This window comes from Nilaparvata lugens, chromosome 8 (genome assembly GCF_014356525.2).
Source record: "Nilaparvata lugens isolate BPH chromosome 8, ASM1435652v1, whole genome shotgun sequence".
NCBI lineage: Eukaryota > Metazoa > Arthropoda > Insecta > Hemiptera > Delphacidae > Nilaparvata > Nilaparvata lugens.
The window spans coordinates 4857288-4878441 of record NC_052511.1 but is presented as its reverse complement, the minus strand read 5'-3'; the positions used below and the strand labels follow the sequence as shown (position 1 = coordinate 4878441).

The window sequence follows — 21154 nt, the reverse complement described above, 5'->3', positions numbered from 1 at the left end:
TTTATCAAGGAAATAATAATTACTATTACATCAAATTTAATGAGATGAATTGAGTAACAGCTGTGTACAGTCAGTGACAAAATGGAGAGACTTGGCAACGTTTTTCTCCTATCTTTCTTCACTGCCATTATAACGTGGACCTCACTATACCAACAATATTAAGATAAATAACAAATTCAAAGTTACAAAGGCTTGTGAAGAAGACTATTGGTAATTTGTTCTTTCAAGATGTCATGTCTGTAAATATAATGACCATCCCCTATATTTCAAAATGTTATTGATACCAACAATTAGGAATTGGATTGATGAATTGGATAGTCGCGGTGAAGATCGATGCCACTGAACTGCTGCGTAATGATAAAAAACATAAAAAATTAGTAATTCAACAAAAGTTGTATCAACAATAGTTGAAAGATTCTGAGGACTTGAGAGTTGACAAGTTCTCCAATGTTAGTTTGCAACAATAGTGGTATCAACATATTATAGCCACTAAAACTATCTAAAAACCTTTCAAACATGAGTGAGAACTAGAGATTGAGCAACAACACTTCAACAAACCTGATACTGTTGATGATTGAGCTGACAAAAGTGGAAGTGATTAAGCCTCTTCAGCATTGCGCGGTCGCAGAACGATTCGCGGATCCGAGTCTAGCATACGTTCATTCTCCTCCGTACTGCAAAGCACACAACATGCAAACAGTTCAGTCAATTAGTTCGGTTAGTACTAAAAACAACACACAATTAATACACAAACTATTGTTACAAAAAATCAATAATACAAATCTATTGTTAAAAGTATTTTTATTAATTCTTTCATCCAATAGGTGCATATCAAAATGATAGGGAGAGGAAGAATAAGGTATCATTATGCTATTCCTCTCCCAAATTTAGATAAGGTTACACATAGTCCGAAATATTATCAAACGAGGAACATCAAAAACATTAGCACACAAACATCATTGACAAACATTATTTCATTAAAAGGAAACAAACAAGTTTAATAGTATTATAGTTTGATAGTTCTTTGTAATAATAGTGAGAGAACAGACAATCAATGGTAAGATTTCTTACAGTATAATAAATCTAATATAACGGCTCTATTCTTGAATCCTAAATCGCATGATAATATAGTGAGTGATATCATAGAGGAAAGATAGCATAAACTTATGCTATCTTTTCTCTATGGTGATATAGAGAACTATGAAACCCGATATTGTATGCATGTCACTTTTGTATTCATTTATTTATTTATTCAGTCATGTATAATTTATTACACTTATGTGAGAAGGCACAATAGGCTTATGCCCAAAACTGTCCCTTCTCAAATTTATACTACAGTCCAACTCAAAATGTAGGCTAAGCTACTATCACCTATCACTTATTGAAATAACAATTTACACTTCAAAAAATAAACAAATCTTCAATCAAAAATAGATATTACAAATAACTAAATCTCACAGAACTAGAAACAATTATCCAAAAAATCCAAGTTTCTAATAAAACTGAAAAATTTTGAACCGAAAACTTCGCGCACTATTTATGAACTTTATTCCTAACTTAATATTTGTTGTTATACAGACATTGACTGTATTTTGTTTTGACGTTTGCTCTACATTCACTGTAATTTACAAGCAGAAAAATAGAATTATTATTATTAAACTCAACTGTTTATAGATTCTATTTTTTATAGTATAATGCACCTTTATGGAGTTTCTATTATTGAATGAGGAACCTATCTGCCATGAAATAAGTGCTTGATTTTAAATTAATTCAAGCTATATTCCAAGTCTGAATCCTTTATTATCTTTTATCAATGGATGATTCACAAATAAGAATCCTAAGAATTAAGAATAAGTATTCTGAAATTTCATTTCTTCTTCTCCAGATTTTTCCTTTACACTAATGAAATTCTCAAACTAGATGAGAAAATAAAAAATATATAATATTTATTCACTTATTTGGACTATTTTTATCAAAATTGGGGAGAGAAATAGTGTTGAGTTTATCCTGTTGATTCTCTCCCAATCATTAATTTGATATTGTAATCGTGGAAAGTAATAAATAAATATAGAGTTTATTGCTTTTAAACCCATAGTTGGCTACGTATATTTTTTGTTAGTGCACACAAAGGAACGATTAAAATTTTGAAAATTTATACAGAAACAAAACATAAGAAGTAATCCTTTGTGTCTCAATTTCATAATCTGTTTCCAATCACTGCGAATAAGTGAATATTCATCAATCTTCCAATTATACTATTTATGTTCGAGAAATTTCATCAACATCACTTTTTAAAAACTGCACCAAGTAGATAATAATATTTTTGAAATACCACCAGTCCCCGGTGAACTGTGGCATCATAGTTAGTGAGAAAGAATGCAAAATAATGCAAAAACGGTCGGTTGAATAGAGTAGTGGTATCATTAAGAGTCAAGCACCATGCAATGTAATCTCAGCTTTATGCAAGTTTGATAAAGTGACTGCTCTTGTCTATAAATAGAACAAAAGCCACACAGGTAAATCTAGATTAAGTTGGAATACAGGATTAGATGAGACAAAATTTGGCAGAGCATTGAATTTTTCAAACAGTCATAACAGTGAATTGCTTTTTAGTAGGAAACACATACGGTACCTAAAAAACTGTCTAGCTACATAACTGAGTCAGCAGTTTATCAGAGATTGACAATGGTGTAATAACCGAAACCAGTCTTTCTAAGTATCAATAAATCTGTGTTTTTTTTGACAATTTCTTAGTTTTTTCCATTTAATATGAATAATTACCACAATATCAACTTCTCAACTACACAAAAAGTAACTGAGTCAGTTATCTAGCACTATGTTATATAGAACTTGATTTAACTAACAATGATGGAAATTGATACAACAAACAGAATAAACGGTATACCATACCCACCTCAGATCCTGAGATAACTTTTGAAAGCTTGTGGTTTTAGTAATTAACAAATATTAATATTAACAATGTTAACACCAAAGCAACAAATAAAGGGCACAGGGGAAAAACGAACAATATTCTCAGCTTAGAAGGAGAAGGAGAATGAGAAGGAGAAAAAGAAGAAGAAAAAAGATTTTTCCTACAGTTACGTTGAAAAGTGGCCATTGCTGCACTGATTACAGAACGCAAAGAATCACTTTTCCGCTCTAGTGCGGGAAAAATTTTTCTGCACTCCAGATTTGCAACATGGCAACGCAAAATACTTAGTAGGTTATATGGAGCAACAGTGCAGCAAAATCAAAATGAAGTTGGTAACAGTGACTGCTGTGGCTGCTATAGTGAGCAGACGTGCAACCAAGCACAACGCGCTAATTATTAATACGCATATTATAACCAAGGACAACATTTTTATTCAATTTGACAATAAATTAAGGTTTTTATCAATAATAAAATTACACAGAAAAACATTTGATGCATTTCAGGCAATTTTACCCATAATTACCCACTTTTCATATTCAATGGTAACTGTAGGAAAAACTTAATGTGAAATACGTGCGCAAAGTTCCTCTGCTGCACTCAAGAAACCATTCGGTGAACGTTTCTTTCGGTGCAGCAAACTGTCACTTTGCGCACTAGTTGCACAAATAACTATTGTGACTGATCGTTTTTCCCCTCTGCCCTTCAAATATTACCAAACATTCTACTCTAACAAAATAACTCACAGTATATAGAAATAAAAAATTAAAATCCCAGTACCCTTCTTTTAAATTGTTTACTTGTGACATGTTCCGGCCATGATGCCATTATCAAGTAAGTCTCACAGTATATTGAAGTGCATAAATACCTATGCCATAGCCACCTCTAATACAAGGCCCCGGCGTAGGCCTAAAATCTAATACATGATTGGTGAAAAAGATCAGCTGGTATTTTTTAAAATCTTTTTCACCAATCATGTATTAGATTTTAGGCCTACACTGCGACGTTGCAATATCGTAGGCCGGGGCCTTGTATTAGAGGTAGCTATGCCTATGCACCACGAGCATGCGCATTTCGGTTTACATCAGCTGATGCTATGCTTATTATATCTGTATTTGTACAGAAACAGTAAGATACAGTTGTAATCAGCTGATTGTAGAGCGAAATGCGCGTGTTTGTGGCGCAGAAGTCTGTACGCAGCTTAAGAGTACATGCAGTTGGGGAGGACGTTCATTCATCTCAGAATTATCAAATTGGTTAGAATATTCAATAATATTTAAAATAAATTATCAAAACATCTTAAACGGAGGCTCAAGTACGGCTATTTAGCATTAACATTTATTTTTGTACAGATGGAAATTACTGAGATATTCCCGGGCTGACAAATAATTTTTGAATAGTGGCGCTCATCGAATTTCCATCTAGCTGTTTACCCTGTTGTCAATATTTACAATAGCAGAAATCTTCGGGGTGAATTCAAATCAAATCAAATCTTTATTTGTCCCAAAAACATAATTACAATGACAAAAATGGTTGTAAATGAAAAAAGTAAAATACAATATAAAATGAAAAAGAAAAATAATAGGATTATACATAACTATATTAAAAACGGGAAGTCCCTGCAAGGTTCGAGGAACCTGAGCGCAGAGGCCGAGTTTTCAATGCTTAACAGTACATAAAAATAATAATGGGATATTATTAAGAAATAGGGAAAAGAAAATGTGAGTGAGGAAGGGAAGAGAAAGAGCAGAGTGAAGGCTTAGGGGAAAGTAAAGAATAGTTGAAAATTACATAAAAAACATGAGACGTCTTTATACTAAGCTATGAGGAAATTACATTGCCAAAATTACATTGTTCGAGATTATCCATGTATGAATTTCAATTAGCAGTTTTCTATTCAATTTACTAGTGATAAAATGGTTAGGAATAACATTGATGAGCTTTGATACCTGATATAAAAATTGTTTTCTACAAATTATTGATAAAATAGTATCTGTAATTTGAAAGGTAATAGATGAGGGACGGAGGTTATACGGTGAAACACGCAGGTTGAAAAGATTCATATGTTTATTTATGTAGATGATTAAATTTTTTATGTAAAGCTGCTTGACAGCATTTAATTTGGATTTTCGTTTAATAATACTTATTTATTTTTGTTGTTGATAAACTGTGATTAAGAGTTCAATTTTTTGTTAATCCTGCTGATTCAGTTAATTCTGATCACCAAAAACAAATGAAAATTGATTTAGGACGAGAACTATAAGAGGGGAAATGGAAAGAAAAGTCTTTACTCCAACAGAGAGCGAAATAGAGAGAAAGAGTGTGTGTGTGGGGGGGGGGAGAGAGAGAGTGAGTGAGAAGAGAGCGTGAGGGGTGCACACCGAGATTTAGAGCAATAGAGTGCCAAGGGAAATGAACAGAATTGGACCAAAATTGAATAGAAAGCAGCACTATAGAGCTGCCAATGTCCAATACTTCTTTCCTCTACTGGAAAAGTAGCTGTGTTTTTCAACGACTTGCATGACTCACGAAAAATATATGAAAAAAGTCATCCCGCCGTAGGGAAGACTAGATTGGAGACAATATGAGACAAGATGGAGCAATATATCAGTGCTATTTACTCAGTTTGTATGCTGGCGAAAGATGAATGAAACACGGCATATTTCTTGTTTACCTAGACAAATATTGTCGGATGAAATTGTGAACAGGAATATTGTTGACAATATTCTCACATCAGCTCACAAATCACACACATGAGAGAGGAATATCCTTTTTTAAAGTGAGGAAGAACACTCAAGATCATATTCCAAGATGGGTAAGAGCAGAAAATAAGACTTGAAACTGAATTATATGGATGAGAATGGAGTAAGATTGGATCAAATAAATCTTGATCAATGAATCAATGACAATCATAATGATAACTTTGAGACAGAAGAAAATTATGTGGATTATGTGGATGAGAATGGAGTAAGATTGGATCAAATAGATCGTGATCAATGAATCAATGACGATCATAATGATAACTTTGAGACAGAAGAAAATGTTGTTGGATTTACAGGAAGTTAAAATGACAAGTGATGAATTTATTACATGATAAATGTTTAAAAGAAAATAAATGTAAATTTTTGAACTTCATACATGAAAGAAGAGTTTCAGTCTAGTTTTATATTATCAAATCAACCCTCCAGACAAACGAAGTCCTAACGATAAAAATTATTAGATGCAGTACATTAATTGCAATTTATTATACAGTTATTAATACTTTTATTAATAATCCATAGATTCATAAAGGATTTCACAATCAATTACATATTATCACTGTTTATTAGGAATAGAAAATACAGAGAATATTATCAACAAAAATTAAAATAACCATCCTAGACGATATGCTTGATCATTAGACCTTTTAGCGGCCGATTTTTCCATTTGGCCGATCTTCATTATCAGATTTGTTGTCCAACTTGTTGGATCACTGGTAGGACTACTAGTCGTATCGTTTCACCACTCACGCTCCGACTAGTTCTCCAATTTCTGTCAAGTCTTTAGAAAACGAAGGCTATTCGGATGTCAGAACCTCTAGTAGATCCAACCTGTCCGACTAGAATTCCAACATCCGAACAGACTTTCAACATGATCCAATGTCGGATTCAACTTTGTACTGTATGTTGTACCACAAGTTGCACAACAAATCGCATAGTGAATGGATTGCTTGATTGTGTTATGAGATGGAGAATTTATTTCTGCATTTCCATTTGACTAATATTTACTCTTCTTCTCAGGGCTACTGATCTTTGAACCACAATAAAGAATGTAAAAAGTACCTTTTATTTTTAGCAACAGTCTAGTTCCAACACTTCAAGAGCCATTTCAAGTGCAATCAAAATAAATAAACAATATTTATAACTATGCTAGTTCATGTTCATATGATGATCATTCCTAAGAATGATTAGTTTATGATAGCATAATCTAGCATTAATTCAATGTTGTTTATTTATTTCAATTACACTTGAAGAATTATTAGTTTATGCTAGCATAAACTGGCATTAATTCAATGTTGTTTATTTATTTTAATTACACTTGTAGAATTAATAGTTTATGCTAGCATAAACTGGCATTAATTCAATGTTGTTTATTTATTTTAATTATACTTGTAGAATCAATAGTTTATGCTAGCATAAACTAGCATTAATTCAATGTTGTTTATTCAATTTATTTACACTTGAAAACTTGAAGAGTTGAAACTATAGTCAGAGAGATATTACTTTTAACATGATGAGAGGAAACCAGTTTCTCCCTCCACAGTTTATAGCATGGACAGAGTAGTGGGGAGGCTGCACACAATGATTGGATGCTGACACAAAAGTAGGGAAAATGCTGTTATAGTGTGGTCCACGTTATAATGGCAGTGAATAAAGATAGAAGAATAGCGATGCCGATTCTCTGCATTAACTAATAATATTTCTACACTGTCAAAAACATAACTGTCATCGTTGTGGACCTAGAAAAGTATAGTACCACCGTCTTTGTTGAATGATAGACAAGGATAGCAAGCAAAACCAAAGTTGATCAAATACTGTCATTATAAGGTGGACCTCACTATAGGTAAAGTGAGGCCCACGTTCCCACGTTATAATGGCAGTGGAGAAAGATAGTAAAATAACGTTGCCGATCCTCAGTCTTGTCAATGCCTTCTATAGACGGTAGCTGATACAGGTTTATTGATGTGATATTAACAGTTCACTCTCGTTTAAAATAATAAATTATATTTTATTAAGCAGGAAACTATATTTTTCAATAATTTCATAATGAATTTTCATAACTAAGATGAATAGTATTTTAATTTTTTTTTCATCAGTGTACACTTACACCCAATCGGCGCAGTAGACCTGCGTACTAGACGTTCTGGAGAGTGAGGCTCCTCCCACTCCTCACCCAACCCACACCAGCATGGCCAGTCCTTCGCCACAGGGGGGCCCAATGGGGCCTCCCCCTCCGCAGGGCCCCCCGCCACCCCAGGGGCCAATGGGGCCCCCACAGGGACCGCCGCAGCCTCAGGGCGGGGGACCCCCTCATTCGCCCATGGGACCTCAGCAGCAACAGCAGGTGAAGGGAAAGTTATTACCTCATACTTAACATACCAGTTATAACTTATAACCTCAAAATTAACAGTCTTAAATACTACTTTTTCTTTACCTATTTCATGTAATTAACAAAATAATTAAACTACCCAATACCATAGAGAAACAATAGCGTAAGTAGATATCTCATGGTATAGGACGTTTATGTCGTAACTTTTACTGTTATCTCAAGTCGATAGTCCACGTGCTGGCTAATCACTCCGTGAGTTCTTTATGTTGGAGAGCAGTGTGGTGAGTGCCTATTTTCTTATTTGATTTCTGCCTCCGGGCAGTTGTTTTCTTGACGTGTCCCAGTGGGCTTCACTTTAGTGATCCCTTTTATGGACCTATTTAAATAAATACTAAATACGTAGTTCTTTCCCGTGAAGCTTAAGGGCACGCCACACCAAGCTCGCTACCGCGGCGGTAGCGAAGTTTTAAAAATCGCTAGCCATGTATTCAGGTTGATCGCGCCACACCGAGCTCGCTACCGCGGCGGTAGTACGGCGCACTACCACCTACGACCGCCTGCTAGGCGATTCAACAAAAGTTCGCTGAGAGGTAGTACGGCGGACAAAGCGAGCTCAGTGTGGCGCGCTCAACCTGAATACATGGCAGGCGATTCGAAGAGGTAGCGCATGCGCACCTCTCCTCCTTGCAACACAACGCAACTAGTACGTCTCACCCCCCACTACTAGACTCACTACTCGGAGACTACCGCTAGCAGACGTTTTTCGGTGTGGCGTGCTCAGCCGAGAAAACTACCACCAGCGGTACTACCTCGGCGGTACTGGCGAGCTTGGTGTGGCGAGTCCTTTATTGTGTTCCAAGTAGTATGTTAGTTAGGCAAACCAATACCTAAGTCCTTTACAAGAATCAGGAGTTTTTCCCTATACTAACATTCCATTCATCACCTGGTTGCAATCTAGTGAGGGAAAGAGTATCGAGCCACTCTGTCTTCGAGTGAGAGCCGTGTGTTAAATATTGAAGAATGTAAAAAACTAAAAGATTTCGATGACAAGTTTGTTAGAAAAATAGTAGGTGAAGAGAAGGAAATTTGGCACTTACTTTGTTGTCCAGCGAGGGATTTTCAGGGCACAAATAACGTCGCCAGCGATGGACGTTCGAGACAGCAAGGGTCTCCACGTAGACGGCACGGTCTCATTGAAGAAGAATAGAGACAGCACGGGTCTCGAGCTAGCTCACGGATCCGGCATGGCGTACAGCCGTACAGTAGAACGTCTGATCGAGCACTGAGTCGTAGAATAGCGAAATACAATTGTACCATTGTTCTTCACCCCGCAAATTGCGTAATGCCAGGAACGGGTGGGAAAGGCGAAATAGAAAGAGAAATAAAGAGAGAGAGAGAAGTAGGATTGAACACCGTATAAAAAGCAAAAATCTCTTGAACTATAGTAGAGTTGCTAAAAATAAAGGGTACTTTTGTGATTTTTATTTGTGTTTTAAAGACTAAAATTTACATAATTTGAACAAGAATGATACTGGTAGTGTTGAATTGTGAACTCACCATTCCTTGTTGTCGTTGGCCATAAGCTTGCGTGTCTCCTCCTCCTCGGTGACCTGCGGCGGTTGGTAGGTGATCTCCGAGACAGGACCGTACTGAGCCGCCACCAACAAATCCGTAGAAGGGTTCACAGTCATTATCTAGTGGCACACCATTCATCAGCAACAACAATTAGGGCCGGCCAATCAATAATATTTTCAAACAAAAAACATAACAGAAACTAACATTCAAACACAAAAAACAAACCTTGCATTACTCGCACGGATTTAGTTTGCAAATGTTCAATCATTTGCTAGTTGTATTTCTATTAAGGAAGTTGAAATCTTGAACTATCTCGAGATTTGTAGCTATTCTTACTAGACATTAGAAGAACCTGATAGACCAACGATTGAAGGCCTTCAGCGCAGGCCTAGATGACAAAAGAATTCTCAATGAATGAAGTGGGTGGAGACGGATGAGTTTTCAGCTAAAAGTCTAGACTAGACTATTTGAATGGTGGGGAGAGCTGTCTACAGCTGGGACCCTTATAGTGGGAGAGAATCCAAGTAACAAGTTATACGGTTCGTACTATAGCATTAGTCTCACCCTAAACGCATATTTCGCACTGTTCGACTCTCACCTTCAATATAATTATGGTAGATTGCTGTGAGGAAATTCTAGTGGCGCAAAAGAGGTGTTTCTGTGTCATAAACAGCTATGCGTGCTATATTTATTCTAGGCATGAGAAAGTACTGTAAGCCTTTTTTCTTAGACAATGGTATATTGCCACTTCCATGTATTTACATTATGGATTGTTTAATATTTTTGTAAAGAAAAACTCTAATCTTTTTAATTTGAGGGGAAGCATGAATGAGCATAACACTCGGTCAGGCTTGCCAAAACACAAAAATGTACAGCTATATAGGAGTGAAAATTTTCAACAGGTTATCACTGGAAGTACGGAATTATGATCTTGATAGTTTTAAGAAATCAATAAAAGGATGGTTGAAGAATAAAGCATTTTATTCAATGGAGGAAATGCTGGTCTGTAACTGCTATCCATAGATAAAATATCTAAGTAGTCTATTTGTATTTTAATTTGTAATATTATTAACATAAAACGTGTACTTGTATACAAAGTATCAATGTTATTGAATCCTTATGAAGTGACTTTTGTCAATGCAATCATTTTGTTTGTGACAATAAAACATTCTTGATTCAGGGTCAGTAGTGAGAGACTTGCGTGAATACACATGTTCGTCATAAGGTGTGTACAGACTTCAGCGCCACGAACAGGCGCATTTTACTTTTCATCAGCTGATGCTATGCTCATTGTATCTGTATTTGTATACAAACAGTAAGATACAAATACAATGAGCATAGCATCAGCTATGAAAATTGGAATATATTATTGTGTTGTAGTACTGTACTATATTAATTGCTCATAAATCCTTTATTTTAATTATGTGTAAATTGTAGTGTATAGTATAGGCGTAGTGTTTGACTGTGATAGTTAAGTTCTTCAACTTGTAATTTTTTAATGAATGATGACGATTTTCTCAACATATTTTATGTTTTATGAGAATAAACGATGATTTGATTTGAATGCCGCACGAGTAATGCAGGGCTAAAGAAGGTAACATAAATCAACAAACAAAACTTTAACCAGGCAGTGTTGAAAAACAAAAACAAAAAAACTAAAGACGTTGAAAGAAATTAACAAACAAAAATTCAACCAGGCAGTGTAGTGTGAGCGAAATAAGAAATATTTGAAATGTCCACTGAAAACAAAATTATTAAGAAACATCGAGGTGTCACACACACACATACACACAGAGTGAGGCATGCGAATTGTGATGACACGGATTTTTAGTCTTGAATTAAACTCAAAGTTGTCACAAAAAGTTGAGAGATAGATTTCCAAGAGTTTTTTTGGTAGAGATATTTCAAACAGTGATATAACTGAGAAGCAATAATTATAACAATTCTGTTGGGATCATCTTTACTTAAAATAGATTCCCACATAACAATATTAATGAACGTGCTCGATACGGTGAACATATTATTCCCATAAGTTCAAATGGGACTATTCATACTCGTCCGGCTGGGCTGAGTGCGTTTTCTCTAATAAAAGAAAATCTGCCAAAAATAAATTACTGATTTCTTCAAATGATTGTGACAACTTTGAGTTTTTTCAATGATTTGACACACTTTTAACACAGAAAGCAAGTTTGTAATGTATTTGACACATTACATCATTGCTGATAAGTAATTTTAGGTTGTTGCTTAAAATATGTTACTTTCTGCAAATATTTCTCTTGTAAAAAAACATCCACGGAACAAAGTGGCTCTTTTTTCTTTTTTAAATTAAATGGTTTTATGGTTTAAAAAAAATTATACATGAGTCATGAGTAATATTGCAGATCGATTATCGCCTGGAGGGCTCTTTTCAAAAAGCTAAGTAATGGAAATTTGTTACAAAAATTATGGGGATGTTAATTCACTAAATATTAGTGATACAATTAGCACCCAGACTAGGACTTAATATTGAGGAGTGTTCGCTTTTTATTCGAATCTTAATGTGTTTAATTACTTAAGGCATCTGAAATTTATTACAAAATAGCTGTGGGGTAGCAAAATACATTCCTTACGTTTATGACCACAAAATACGAAAAGTAAACATTTTCAAAGCAACAATCCACATCCATCAATTATTAAATAATTACAAACATCTTAATAAAATATAACTAGATTAATAATTTGATTAGATACTAGGATCAAATGAAAAACTTTTTTGATGTATTTTACACGACGTGCCGTCAATTATTTCAAGTAAATAAGAAAATTTATTAATTTCAAAATATTGAAAACGAACGCTTGCCGTTCGAAACTACTTATTTACTTGATTGACTGCACGTCGTGTAAAATACATAAAAAAAGTGTGCCATAATATAATGTCACCACCTACAAGTATGGCAGAGATGTATCTTATCACCTACTTATCTCCTCTATTGATACTTGAACCTCTAGATCTCTAAACATACTCTATATACAAGAACTTTCATTCAAGGATCAATATGCTAAGAAACTAAATTGGATCAAATATCTACGCCCTAATAAAAACCATTATTAGGAGAAGGAGAACCAATGCTGAACTTGAAATATTAATAAAAGGCCGTAGTATAGTACGCTTCATAAAGGCACAGAGACTAACATGGTTGGGACATATTTTTATAAGGTGGATGAAACCAGAATGCCAATAATAGTGCTTAAAGAGAAGCTTCACTCGAGGAGAAAACAAGGAAGACCAAGAATACGATGATATAAGGGTTGATTTGATAAGGATGAGTTGTAGAGGATGGTGAGGATTTATAATGGATAGAAATGTTTGGAGGATTGTTGTGGAGGATGCCAAAGCCCACAATGGGCTGTAGAGCTATAGAAAAAAAAAATAAAAATAAAAACCATTCATCGATTTTAAAACAATTTTGACTTTTCAATTAAATATGAGCATTAAATGATATTTTAATAAATTATAGAGGCCCATGGAAGCTAACAGAATCCTTGTTATTACACACTAAACCGAAATGTACAGTCGCCCGACTGTAGACATCCTTGTTCAAGGCTATTGACTGCACATGAAATCGTAGTTTTTCAAGCTTCTAACCAGTCTGAAGGCTGCATCGAGTGAAGAGTTAATCGAGGTTTTTGTTAGTCGACATATTCGTTCCGGTTGGAATGAAAAAAGGAAAAGGTTGGCTGCAATGTGCATTAGGAATAGAGCAACTGGACCGACCATTGTAAACACAACGCTACTGTTTACATCTAAGCAAGAATAGAAAAGCTGCATTATTGGATCTAGAGAGGTGAACTTAGGAAAGTCGATTTGGGAATGGAATGGAAGTAGCTTTCATTTGAAAAACTATTCAATTCGTTCTATGGAGGCTGTCGAAATTATCGGAGAAACAGTCAAGTGTAACCCAAATTAAATATATTGTTATACATGTTGTTGTATCCCAAGATAGATTGTATTAGAAGAAAAGAATGTTTATTTCCTATGAAAGGAAATGGAACAATATTTGTCCGACCTTTGTGATTTGAGTCAAAATTTAATACAGATTGATTTACGATAGTCTGCCTATAACCTATTTTACTACTTGTGAAAATAGGAAACAAATCATTATTTTTATCTTTCCTCTATGAAAATTGATTGCAGAAACTAATTATTGTAGAAAATATTTTGCATTTATTTTTGTTCTGTCTTTATACTCTTTGTGTAGTACTTTATACGTCTTTGTGACGAGCTACTGAAACAGGATAGAGCATAGTGATTGTCTAGACAAGATTGTGAATTCTGATGAAAAATTAATCAACTTATTTCTGTTCTAATTCCTCAATCAGGACCTCCTATATACTACTGTATACAGGTATGTAGGGGGTCATGCTTCAATTTACCCAATATCTCTTGGTAATTTTCATGTTTTATTTAATATTTTGTTCAATTTAGTTTACATCTTTTATGTTTAATTTATTAATAATAAATCAGCTCCTTTCTGTTCTAATACCCCATAAATATTCTTACTTCAAGTCACCCAATACTGTATCTTTAAATTATTTTCATGCTTCTGAATTTATTCATATCAAATAAAGCATACAAAGAAAATACGAGTGGCAAGACATTCAATCTAAAATAGATGACAATAAAATTTCTCATTTGTAGTGGATTTCATCCTTGAAAATACACTTTAGGGGATATCACCTCAATCAGTTTTTTAATTTTGGTTTAAAGGTTGATCACACATTATTTGTAACTAAAATTAGAGGTTCATTGTAATATGAACTTTTCCTTTTAATACTATACATTCACTCTTATGATTTGGAATATCCAGCAAAACAATACAACAATAAACTTCACAAATAATTTAGTGTGGAGCAGTCTCTATTGTATGATTATTTTGAACAAATAATATTATTATCTTTCAATTATAATAATACATTATAGACAAATCGATTATTGTCTTATTCTTTTAAAAATTTGTCATTTGTTCAAAATAATCATATAATATAGAGACTGCTTGCTCCACAATAAATTGATAATAATAGATAATGAAATATAATAATAATAGATTATTATTATTATCTTGCTCATTCATAACAAGATGGTTGGTATTTTGAGTGCTTACGGACCTAAGTCACTACCTCCGTAAACCTCTGTTTACGGAGGTAGTGGCTAAGTCAAGTGAGCGTACTTTATTATTGATTAATTTGTTGACTATTGAAGTCAACAAATAATTGTACTGAAGTCAAATATTAATATTTGTTTTATTATTACTGTTGTAGAGAAGTATTTCTAGCATAATTTGTCATAAATTTAGACCTAGCCTATCATGTAATAGTCAAAGGTCATGAGTGGTATGAGTTGGATCGAATAGCCCCATCTATAATAGTAGTATGACTAGGATAAATACGATTTCCATCTTTTAAATCTAAAATTCTACATCAGTTTGGAGTCTACCGAACCAATCCACAGCCTATTACGAGACAAGATGACTCATTCGCATTCTACACACCAAACTAGTTGTTGCAAAAATATACGATCGCCATTGATAGCCAAACTGGTTTCGGAGATCGGCCTACAGCAAAGCAAACCGCGCCGCAACAAATCCACAATTTAAATTTAGAAGGAGAATGAGCATCGTGGGCTGATCTCATTCCAGAAGTGACATATAGAATCGATTCCATGTTTATAATTTATTTAGAACGTACGCCTACCTAGGCATCACCTACTGCGATGCGATTCCAAGAGACAGGTGAACTCACAAGGAAGTAAACCTATAAGCCTGGTTTTCATTAGTAGAGTTGGTGGTAGAGTTCCCTGGGCAAGTACTAACTATCTTGTGAACTCTCCCAATGAAAACGTTCATTGTAGAATACCAATCATGAATATTATAAGTTCTTCAGCATTATACAGCTGTGCTTTTAGAATTAAGTTTGTTTTATCGGTTCTTTTCCAAAATTATCTCTTTAATATACGAATCTTCTCTATTCAAGTGATAATAATGTGAAATATCTGTTCTATTTTTTGTTGTAAAGCATCTAAATTTGAAAATTTACTTTGTGAACATATTAGTGGTCTGAAGATTTTGCGAAGTGAAGAGCTACAAGACTTAACCTTCGCGTATTTCGGAAAAAACATGTTGGTAGTTCATCATATTTCTTCATAGTCAACAAACAATTTAGCAACACTGCGAAGGTAGTAGTGGAGTTTTGAGAGAGCTGCCTAACCAATAGAAATCGAGGGGTGTGGCCTCCCCCCTCCACCCCCCCAGCCCCAGTCGGCCATTTTGGCCCCGCCCCCAGCCAATAGGAATCAAGGGGCGTGGCCACGCCCCCCTCCACCCCCCCTGCCCTAGTCAGCCATTCCCCCTCCACCCCCCCTGCCCTAGTCAGCCATTTTGCCATATTTTTTTCTTTTTTTCCTGCATCACTTGGTCGCCTATCACTGAACATTCTTTTCAAAAACAACTCTTGCACCTGATCAGAATTCAAATTATGTTGTACAGCTTCACTCATGTCAAAGATGTACCTCTTTTTTACATATTGTGCAATCAAATAGTATGAAAAGTTGAACAACTGTTCATTTAAATATTTCTGAAAATCTTCACCTTTCATAATCATCTGCATAATGTCATCTTTTAGCTTTTGCTGAGAAGCTGAATTTTTTTCATCAAGTTTCTTTTGCACATCAGCCAACATAATATTGAATGTTGATTGTAGATCAACTACTTTCAAATTATAATCTTGCCTGTTAATAAAGTTAAGTTTATTTTGTGCAATTAGATTGTCTTTTAATTCTTTCAATTTAGTTTCTAGCAAATCTGTATCAACATGTTTTAAACTATTGTTTTTACTTTGTTGTTCACATAATGTCTTCAATTCGTCTGATTTCTGATCAAACAACGACCTACTAACATACTTTAGCTCAATATCATCATATAGGTAAGAAATCGCCTTGCTATGCTTTCGGCGATGCAATTTCAGCGACCCCCACTCCTCCTCCCCCTATCACGTGACCTTGGTTCCACCCATCACTGCTCTTATCCTGGATGATGTCACATTGGATTACAACCTTCTCTGCTCACATTTTCCACTATTTACAATAGCTTAAATTAAATACAAAATACAACTCTTTCCTTATGTCTACTGGGGTTATACTTTAGAACATCTAGCTTAATTCTAATTTTATAATTCAAATCAATGTTAGAGCTCTCAAATTCCTCCTCCAACCAATAGTTTGACACATACAATTCTTCCAGATTTTCAAACTGTAAAATATACCGAGTATTGTTTCTATTGTACACTTTTTTTATTGCAATAATGACTAATTCTGTTCCTTCTTGTAGATTCTCTAATCTTTTGCACTGACCTACTTTTACTTTCCCTTTAATTTCCAGCATTGTGATGTTATTATACTGCTCCACTTCTTTTTGTGTGAAGGGAGTGTCTTCCAAGTTTTTCCATACATCTGACAGAAACTTAAGTGATTCTATTCTAGGAAATGTATGACCATTATAGCTTGACATACCATTGACTGTAATTACACAAATTTTCTCTTCCCTTGGTAGACAAATAATTTCTTTTTTGTCAGTGTAAGGGATTACAAAATAACCCACTTTCTTAAGGTCTTCTATTGCATTGTATGCATTAATAAAAACATTTTTATGGGAGCCCTTTACAAAGTAAACATTTTTCGAACCTTCCTTTTCTCCTAAAACACCTACATATGGAAATTTTCCTTTATTATTTACAGAAAATGCAGTCACATTATAAACTCCACTAGGCTCAAAATTTCGCCAATGTGAATGGAAATATAGCTCAAGTTCCTCTCTCAAATTTTCTATTTCTTCCTCAAATTCTTCTAGCTGCTTATGCTGTTTCCTAAATGACTGCGCGGCTTCAAAAAACTCAATTTTCCTCCGCTTTAGATCAATTTCATCCAGTTCTAGCTTACGCTTCTTGGCTGATAGCACTGAGATAGGAGACAAGGGCTGTATCTCTTTAACAGGGTGCGGGAGAAGCTTACAGGTTATGTTTGCTCGTTTTCTTAAGACTTGTGGTATCAAGTTAGCTGTTGCTACAAGACCCAACTCATCTAGGTCAACAACTTTAGATATGGTAGAGAAAACTGTGGTTGACTTGGAGAAATAAGTCTCTCCACTCTTAATATAACACTTTTGTATAAAACTAATATTGTCCTTGTTGTCTGCATCCTCGAAAATTTCCACATAATTAATAGGTAGTAGATTAAAGCTAAATGCGGAGATTACATAGGATATTATTTTATTTCGTTGTTGTGGATTGGTAGGCAGATTTAATTGTACTCCAGTCAATTTCTTGGTATTGCTATTTCCCCAGTAAACATATTGTAAGAGATTGTTAAAAACCAAACAACAGCTATTCTTCAAATTGTTTGTTAGTTTAGTCCACATTTTAGCTAAGGATACAGAAAATATAGGAGCATTTTGGAAATAATTCTTACTGTCATTTAGAGTGACAAGCAATCTTGAATAGGGTCAAATTGATTAGAGCTATAGTTATTTCTAATGCTGTAGTTATAAATTGTTGCTTCCAAACGTGTAATACCATGCATTTTAGCTGCATCAGAGGTAAAGGTTTCCCGTAATCTTGTATCTGGACAGGCAATAAAGTCTACAATATGGTTACCTAACTGCTTATTTACACCAGGGCTTGTGATTTGACATACAAACTTATTATAAATTTTTACCCTCACATTACTATTAACCCAAGTCAAGCAATCAATCCCAACAGTTTTATTGTTATCTACTATCACATTATAGTCTTCTTTATATTCTCCTTGGAAGCAGAAACAATGATTTGTAGTTAGAAAGTCACACATTCCATTCTTGTTGAATATTCCAGCGAAGTCCTGTGTTATGTCCAAGTCTAGTAGATAGAAGTGCTCCTTTCTCAGCTGCTCCAATAATCTCGGTAGTTCTTCTATCAATGTAGCAATTGGGACATCTGCAAGCTCCACTTTGTAAGGTATCCCTACTGGTTGCTGGTATTTTTGTTTCACCTCGTTGTAATCATCTTTACCAAGCACTTGTAGAATCTTTTGAGTCATATCACTTCCACTGTCCAATAGGTAAGGGAGCTTTGCTTTGACTCCATGTTTAGCTGACACCATATTAGAGAATTTTCCTCTCAAATATAAGTTGAATGCACCACATATATCCTTTTTTAGAACAAAACGTCTCTTATCCATTGGCTCACAATCATCCAAAGCACAGATTTTCACAAGCATTATATTGTCACAGAAAGGTTCTGTAATAGGCACAAGATTTGAGTCATCCTGCACCAACAGTTCTTCTCCAGCAGTGTAATCAATTTTCCCAATGTCTGTAATAAGGTAGTCATTGCACAGATTTTCTGTCAACAGCCACAAACCAAACCGCTCATTGGTAGGCTTTATTTTATTACCACAAAGCTGAGAGACACTAAACACTTTGGAAGAAGCCATGTTCACTGTTTCGCTGTTACTATCAAACTGAGCGAATGTCATTTATTCTGGAGTATTTATAGGGATACAGCTAAGGAGAAGGATACTGCGCATGCGCAATGATAACTAGATTTTGTGTGAAGGGAGTTTCTTCCAAGTTTTTCCAAATATCTGAGAGAAACTTAAGTGATTCTATTCTAGGAAATGTATGACCATTGCAGCTTGTCATACCATTGAGTGTAATTACACAAATGTTCTCCCTTCTTCTCCGCATTCCTCTCTAATTTTTTCTTTCCTGCTAAACGAGTGGAGGAGGAGGACAAAGGAGGAGGAGGAGGACAAAGGAGGAGAACGGAGGCTAAGTTTGCAGTGTTTAGACATGCAACTGAATGCATTCATGTATGACTAAAACGCAATTGCGTGTGTGCAGCTATGCATGACTTCGACATGTCTGATCATGTCTGTGTGAAGTCATTAACCTTTGACTATAAATATGAATACTAAGTGACTCAAATGAATAATAAGTGCAATAATCAACATTTACATATATAATTTATTATAATTGAAGAAGAAGAAGAAGAAAAAAGAAACCTAATCCTTTAATTCAAATTGCCACTATTTGAAAAAAAAAATTGAAATATTTAATATTCTTAATTCAAAATTTTAAAGTGTTCCTCTGATATATTCATATAGGTAAGAAATCGCCTTGCTATGCTTTCGGCGATGCAATTTCAGCGACCCCCACTCCTCCTCCCCCTATCACGTGACCTTGGTTCCACCCATCACTGCTCTTATCCTGGATGATGTCACATTGGATTACAACCTTCTCTGCTCACATTTTCCACTATTTACAATAGCTTAAATTAAATACAAAATACAACTCTTTCCTTATGTCTACTGGGGTTATACTTTAGAACATCTAGCTTAATTCTAATTTTATAATTCAAATCAATGTTAGAGCTCTCAAATTCCTCCTCCAACCAATAGTTTGACACATACAATTCTTCCAGATTTTCAAACTGTAAAATATACCGAGTATTGTTTCTATTGTACACTTTTTTTATTGCAATAATGACTAATTCTGTTCCTTCTTGTAGATTCTCTAATCTTTTGCACTGACCTACTTTTACTTTCCCTTTAATTTCCAGCATTGTGATGTTATTATACTGCTCCACTTCTTTTTGTGTGAAGGGAGTGTCTTCCAAGTTTTTCCATACATCTGACAGAAACTTAAGTGATTCTATTCTAGGAAATGTATGACCATTATAGCTTGACATACCATTGACTGTAATTACACAAATTTTCTCTTCCCTTGGTAGACAAATAATTTCTTTTTTGTCAGTGTAAGGGATTACAAAATAACCCACTTTCTTAAGGTCTTCTATTGCATTGTATGCATTAATAAAAACATTTTTATGGGAGCCCTTTACAAAGTAAACATTTTTCGAACCTTCCTTTTCTCCTAAAACACCTACATATGGAAATTTTCCTTTATTATTTACAGAAAATGCAGTCACATTATAAACTCCACTAGGCTCAAAATTTCGCCAATGTGAATGGAAATATGGCTCAAGTTCCTCTCTCAAATTTTCTATTTCTTCCTCAAATTCTTCTAGCTGCTTATGCTGTTTCCTAAATGACTGCGCGGCTTCAAAAAACTCAATTTTCCTCCGCTTTAGATCAATTTCATCCAGTTCTAGCTTACGCTTCTTGGCTGATAGCACTGAGATAGGAGACAAGGGCTGTATCTCTTTAACAGGGTGCGGGAGAAGCTTACAGGTTATGTTTGCTCGTTTTCTTAAGACTTGTGGTATCAAGTTACCTGTTGCTACAAGACCCAACTCATCTAGGTCAACAACTTTAGATATGGTAGAGAAAACTGTGGTTGACTTGGAGAAATAAGTCTCTCCACTCTTAATATAACACTTTTGTATAAAACTAATATTGTCCTTGTTGTCTGCATCCTCGAAAATTTCCACATAATTAATAGGTAGTAGATTAAAGCTAAATGCGGAGATTACATAGGATATTATTTTATTTCGTTGTTGTGGATTGGTAGGCAGATTTAATTGTACTCCAGTCAA

At 34.7% G+C, this 21154-nt stretch overlaps 1 protein-coding gene across 4 annotated transcripts in view; it reads right to left on the bottom strand.

Annotated features, from left to right (window-relative positions):
* Positions 1 to 21154, bottom strand: part of LOC111064318 — a 62104-nt gene that overhangs the window by 7905 nt on the left and 33045 nt on the right. The window contains exons 3-4 of one of the 4 annotated variants that reach the window (XM_039433802.1): positions 9575 to 9711; positions 559 to 674 (exon numbers count right to left, since the gene is read on the bottom strand). In XM_039433802.1, the coding sequence (XP_039289736.1) occupies positions 599 to 674; positions 9575 to 9711 (213 nt within the window). In that variant the 3' untranslated portion in view covers positions 559 to 598. The remainder of the gene's footprint in view (positions 1 to 558; positions 675 to 9574; positions 9712 to 21154) is intronic. The other 3 variants (XM_039433803.1, XM_039433800.1, XM_039433801.1) reach the window with 3 other exon arrangements.